This window comes from Pempheris klunzingeri, chromosome 5 (assembly GCF_042242105.1).
Source record: "Pempheris klunzingeri isolate RE-2024b chromosome 5, fPemKlu1.hap1, whole genome shotgun sequence".
In the NCBI taxonomy this organism is placed as follows: Eukaryota; Metazoa; Chordata; class Actinopteri; order Acropomatiformes; family Pempheridae; genus Pempheris; species Pempheris klunzingeri.
In genome coordinates, this window is record NC_092016.1 from 14,595,000 (window position 1) to 14,601,621 (window position 6,622).

At 38.7% G+C, this 6,622-nt stretch overlaps 1 protein-coding gene across 1 annotated transcript; it reads right to left on the reverse strand.

The window, feature by feature from the left end:
- Positions 1-1,675: 1,675 nt before the first annotated feature.
- Positions 1,676-3,449, reverse strand: tnni1c (troponin I, skeletal, slow c). The gene is made up of 6 exons (XM_070830838.1): positions 3,414-3,449; positions 2,748-2,789; positions 2,464-2,595; positions 2,244-2,333; positions 1,959-2,141; positions 1,676-1,869 (listed from the first exon to the last, which is right to left on the reverse strand). The coding sequence occupies exons 1-6, from the start codon at positions 3,447-3,449 to the stop codon at positions 1,783-1,785; spliced, it is 570 nt and encodes a 189-aa protein (XP_070686939.1). The 3' UTR covers positions 1,676-1,782.
- Positions 3,450-6,622: the final 3,173 nt, after the last annotated feature.

The following is a 6,622-nucleotide window of genomic DNA, read 5'->3' on the forward strand; positions in this document are numbered from 1 at the left end:
TCATAGTTGTTACATACTGTGCAAATAGTGGCCTTAGACAAAATTAAACTTGGGAAAAAAATCCAACTGATATTACAAAACCAAGGTATTCTGGTTCTTATTGTATGTCTAAATACTTTAAATAACTTTTAATAAGTGATTAGTGGTATTTCAGATACATCATGCTGCTGAAATACCTCCTTGGTCTCTTCTATATATTTACATATAGCCATTGTTGGGTTTAAACATTACATTTTGGTAATTTGACCTTTGACCTATTTTGATCACTTTGTCTGTGGATATATGAAACCTTGTTAAAGCTATTTAGATAAACTCTTATTTGTCATCAGTGTGAACAGTGTTTTTAAGGTTTTCATTCAGCTTTTAAACTGTAGTATTCACAGTTGTTGGTGCAAAAAAGTCAAAGAACAAAGTCAGAGTTGTTTGGGAGGTATTAGCTGAAGATCCATGCGGATGTTGTCCTTTTAACAATGTCAAAGAGAGGTATGGTATTATAATTGGACATGTGGGAGGCACTCTGCTTCCCAGTCCTATTGATCCCACACAAGAAGGATTCAGCAATGTCAGAACAACACCCACACACAGGTAACAGCAGAAAAATGGACATCCACATCATTAGCTCACAGGCCAATTAACTTCGCTGTGTGTGTGGGTGCTTGGCTAATTTTCATCCTACGTGAATGGTACTGAAAGCACAAATAATGTATCCCTAAATATTTCCAGAAATATGGTGAAATTGCAGTCAAAAACAGATTATATTCTGTCACAGGTTCCTCTAGTGTGTCTCCACAAGACAGTGTAACGGAGAGACTGTCCAACATGGTGCATGAGGACCATTTTAAGCCTGTACGATGGAGGTGAAAATGCTCCACACTGTAAGAACAACAGTCGGACTGTACACTGCACACATTAACGCAGGGATGTACTGTATTTACACAGATGCTCACGTGCGCTCATAAATTCCTTGGAGGCTGTCGACTCCATCCCGTCACCCTCCATCATTCAACCTCTATCTTACGGACACACTCTGATGTCAGTCCAAGGACAGCTACTGGTGTGTGTGACAGTGTTAACTGTTTATTATTGGAGAGGAATTCATTCCAGTCAAGAGGGAAGCCTAAGTATATCTTGGCTCTGACAGAAAATATCTCAAGTCAGTGGCTTAGCTTAGACACACTGTGTGCTGCTAGAGTGACTTTTTCATCTCTGTGTTAAAGGACAATGTCAAGTCTGCTGCAAATACAAATAGAACTCAATACTGAACCTGAGGGATTCTCTCTACAATATTTCAGTCATTTCAGATACGACCAATCAAACTGTTAAAAACAGCAGACAACAGAAATGCTTTGTGCTGCAGTCTTGGAGTAGAAGCCACATTTAGTTGATGGATTTTACATATTTGCTTCACATCTATTGTGAATATGTGCAAGTGAAACAAAAGGAGAGGCAGCGTGTAGACATTTATTGTAGTTTTTTACATGACAGCATTATCAGGCAGTAATATACTGTGTATTCACAATGCTGTTCCCTACTTGAGAACAGAACAAAAGCTACATTGACTTTACTGCCATACAGCGGCAGCTTCTAAAGGCAGAAAGGAATAACTGACATAGATCAAAGATAATTCCAGTGCAAGAAAATACTGTTGTGAGGCAAATTTACAGTATGTCCCTGTACTCTTTTTTTTTTTGTATGATGTTTTTTATTTTCTATAGCTTTTTTATCTCTTCTTTTAGATTTTTTTTGTTGTATTTGCACTCAATTGTATTTATTATTCCAATTTTATGCATCAAACATCTTCTTCCTGCCCTCCATACCCGACATGGCCTCCACATTCTTACGCCAGTCACCCACCTCCATGTTCAGCTCCTACAGAAACACACGTACAGACCATCAGCTTTTTTCTCTTTTTTTCTTAAAAGATTCTGAAAGCTATATGTCTGCTTGAGTAGCCGTACCTTCTCTTGTTTTATGTCCTCTTTCTTCACAGACTTGAGGTTCGCCCTCAGGTCCACGGACTCCTTGCTTCTGGAGCCAAAGAGAGCTCTCATCATCTCATCTGCTGACACTCTCACCTTCCTCAGAGCTGGCTTCTTGAACTTCCCTCCGAGGTCTTGCACCTTCAGATTCAATTCATGGATCTAGAGGTGGTGAAAAGCTTAGCTGGTGACTTTTTGTTGATAAAGTATTATTTGTCTTGATGTTTTTCATTTAAACCTGGTGTGTCGTGGTGCGTTACATACATCCCTGTGGTTCTTGATGACTTTGGCCTCACAGTCATAGCGCTCCTCATCCACTACATCGATCTTTGCATGAATCTGTTTACAGAGATTCTACAAAACAACAGCAAATATCCACCCTATGACACGGTACAAGACCATGATACAGGAATATTGTTTTTACATCATCAATCCTGTATGGTTATTTCTAGGATTATAGCCTGCTATGTTTTTTGACTCTCACCTGCATGTCGTCAATTCCTAAACCAGTGAGCTGCAGTGGTGGAAGCTTCTCTCCCAGATAACGAACTTTCTCCTCCTCTCTTGCAGCCTTCTCTGCCTCCAGTTCTTCCGTCGCACGAGCCAGCAAGAGGATCTGGACGAGTCAAAGTTAACATGGAGAAAAGTATTGAAATTTTAATGCAAATTCTATGCATCAGTGCATACAATTATCCTGTTGGTTGACACATGAACATTTGTGTAGTTTGTAAAATGTGCATATGTTACGTGTTTTTATGAAGCGTTTACCTTCAATGATAGCTTGCGGGAGGCTGAAATCTTGCATTTGGGCTGAAAATAATACAGAATACAACATATCACGCCCGACCTTTTCGCTATAATGATGCAATTCAAATATACTTTTTGTCAGATAATTCTCAATTTCCTGTTGTACCTAAAATAGTTTTTTCTTGTCAAAATGCATGCTGCCTCTATGCAACACCATCAAAAATACATTTGCCCATATGACACAAAACAGCACTACAAATCTTGAGTTTATTTCACATTTACAGTATTTTATCTTATTTACTTCAAATTTACTTCAAAAGATCAGAATAGATGCAACACATCAACATTGCTGTTGATGTGAAGACATCACCAATATTTTGTAAATTTTGATTGGTAATTTTGGATTTAATTATTAGTACAACTATTTCTTTGAATTTGTTGTATTGACCTTTGTAAATAAGGAAATTGTAATTCATTAGACAGTGTCAATATGACATAGTATATCATATAGCTTATATAATAATATGCTGTGTAATTCTACTTTTAAACTTTGGATTTTATCTTGAGCTGTTAAGATGGATAACAAGATTCAGTCATTCAAACATGCAACCACATAACTATTTCACAGTTTAGTAAAATGGCAGTATTATTCATGAACACATTATCAGTTCCAATAAGTATTTCTACCTTTGCCTCTCCCTTGGGGGCAATGGGTGGTGGCATGTACTGAGGAGAAAGGAATAAAGACAAGGATTTTAAGCTACATTAAGCATCAAACTCAAATTGTTTTCCCCAATTGTTTTGGTTGGATCGCATTGTGAGAAAGGCAGGCTGTAACTTACATCACTTTGTTTCCCATGTGGAGTATGTTGGACCAGGGAAATCGGAGATTCACAAGCAAACAAGAGAGAGAGGTTATCATTCTGAGACAAAATGCTTTATAGGCTAATAAACAATCTCACAAAAATGAGCTTTTGAACCGTGTGACAACAGAACTTACTTATCAGACATTGTTGAGCCTTTAAGGAAGAAACAATTAGGATGCTGTTAGATCTGAGAGCAGAAAAGAAAATACTCCAGTGATAAAAAGAAAATGACACCTCCAGTATCAGAAGATATGCATCAATGTACAAGAGACAGAAATCAGAATGGTATTGAGCAGCAGATGGCTTTTATATGTTAGAGCTGTGCACCAGAGATCCTCTATTGAGAAGATGAATAACTCCACTTTGTTATCTAGTTTTAAAAAAGTTAAAGGTGACCTCTCCCGCCTTGTGTAGTGGGTTTCTATTGGAAATGACATCTGACTGACTGATGTCAAGAGGAGACTCTAGTCAGCAGTGGTTATTCTGCCAGGAAGGTATTCATGGTACCTTGAAATGAGGGCATAGTGAGACATCTTCCTTTTTTCCAGCTGATCTAACAGCTGGTCTTGTGCCACCTCCCACCTCTCAGTCAGAAATTACTGGTGGGTCACCAGGATTAACTGGAAAGCCCTGCTGGTTAATTTAACAACACCTTACTGACTGATAAGATTATCACCTCTGTTGGAAAGGATGATGTCCCATTAACAAGCACAATGGATCCCACTCTGACACTAAAATATAACATTTGTCAAGGAGGAATAACAGAATAGACATCACAAAATTCCTCACAGTGTACCTGTGTATGCAGCATGTGTGAACTTGTGGTCATGCTGGCATGCTTCAGGGTACAAACATGAGCTCCTATAGTGCTACATTTTAATATACAGACCCTTGTGGGCATACTTTATGTCCGCACGGAAAGACAAGAAAAACAGATGCGAATGTTCCTTCTGCACAAGAAGGTGTCACATTGATTCGTTCAGTAACCTCGGTGTTATGTCAGTCATCCACATGATGTGGTATTCCCACTCACTCACTATTAAACACATGGTTGGATTAACCTCTTAGAGACCCAGGGTGCAAAAAAAAAAGTTCCCATCAGGCACACAGCAGAAACTAAAGACTAAAGACTTTCATTTGAAATATGCACCATGTGAGTGCAACATAAACTGAAATAGAGTAAGTAAGGTCTAAAACAGCGCCCCTCCACAAAGCTGGTTATCTGTTGTGTATTCCAATAAACAAGACTGGGAGGCTTCAGCAATACTAGTAGTTCTTTTAGGTTCTACTTTTTTCCAACTGAAGATGATGTAGTGTCATTAGTTTTACAGGTCATAAACCAAAGTGTTGGAAAATTTAAATATTGAATATTGTCAGGGGATCACCAAGGATTTATCATCTGGGAACCATGAATGTCTGAACAAAACTTTGTTCCAGTCCATCCAGGTAGACGCTCAGATATTTTATAGGATGCATCTGTGTGTGACTTTGCTTCACCCATAAATAAAATGTGAGCACAAGTAAAAGTATTAGAATATGTGAGAATCTGACAAACAATAAGCTACCATTCAGACCAGGGGACATCAAGACATTGTTGTGAAGAGCATTGCTTCACATTTGTCTGACTGTTGGTCATACACAAGCACCAGCTCTGTGTAATATGACCACTGCACAGACTTGAACACGACGTCAAAGTTTCAACTTGCAATGCTCACCCATTCTTCACCTGTTTATTTTTCCAGAGTCACAGACAGACTGGAGTACCAGCATGCACTGGGTGGAGACATGCCATGCCCCTATTCACCTGACATGCATGTCTTTGGATTGTAGGAACACACACAAACACCACAGCTGAGACTCAAACCAAGGACGTTTCTTTGATGTGAGGTGACAGTGCTAACCGCAAAACTAATATTTCTCTCATTTCTAACAGGATGTTTACAGGTTTATGTGGGATTTCCAGGGTAGCATGCGCGATTGTCTGCTCTGTCGCCACTTCTGTGATGGATGAGTCTAAGAGGAATGTATCTGTGCCTTTCTCTCTACTGTTTCAACAGAAAACAGAATATGTTTGTATGGGACTAATCACTTTGGGGCCATAGCGTGTGCTTGCTTTGTGGCAAAAGTGGAATGATTAAAATTTGTATCTGACTAACTTTTTATTCTTTATAGTTTATGCTTATAGTCCTTCAAATGATTAGAACGTTTTGACCTTGATGGTGTCAACCTCCTCTGACTTCTGCGACAGTGATGATATGTTTTGTGGGCCTACATGAACAAAAGCATGCTATAAATGTAGTCCCCAACTGCACAACACAGCATAGAACACAACTTTCTATCTATTTTAGGATCAACAACTCCCTTGTAATCTTTCTGTGTATCTCTGCAATTATTTTACTTACTTTAATGAACAAGAGGCCAGTAATGTGAAATAGCTGTCTAAGGAAAATGTAAAAATTAGAATGGATCCAGGTGAGAAGAGTTCATTATATCAACACATATAAATGATTATATAGGTGTAACCTAATCCTGAGCAATGGCTCCCTCTTTGTAGTTCCAGAGATGGCACAGATGTTTGTCCTCATAGATACAGACCAAAAATACCAACCTATGATCTGACTTCCCCCACAGGACAGAGGAGACCAGCTGTAGGCTCTGCGACTTAATTCGGACAAATCTACTTGGCACAAAAGCTCAACATCTTGTCACTAATAGGCCTCAGCCAGCACCTGTCCAGAAAGCACTGAATTGCATTGTGGGATTTCTTCAGAACAGGGAAAATGTAGAAAATCCACACACTTATACATTTTTGTATCCGTGTGAATAAATAGGCTAAACAGACTTAACCGTAACCCACGGTGTTTGAAACAAAAGCTGAAAAATAACATAACATAACATAACATAACATAACATAACATAACATAACATAACATAACATAACATAACATAACATGTGTTACCTAGAAGAAGAGGCAAGCCCAGGTGATTCACGTTACGCATGTTCACTGCAAACCCCAACACTGCCTTTAA

Excerpts from the sequence above, each read along its gene's own strand:
- tnni1c (XM_070830838.1), bottom strand. The coding sequence starts at position 3,449 with ATGCCACCACCCATTGCCCCCAAGGGAGAGGCAAAG. Across the intron at positions 2,790-3,413 it reads CCCCCAAGGGAGAGGCAAAG|CCCAAATGCAAGATTTCAGC; the intron begins GTAGAAATACTT and ends TATTATTTTCAG. Across the intron at positions 2,596-2,747 it reads CCCGCAAGCTATCATTGAAG|ATCCTCTTGCTGGCTCGTGC; the intron begins GTAAACGCTTCA and ends TGACTCGTCCAG.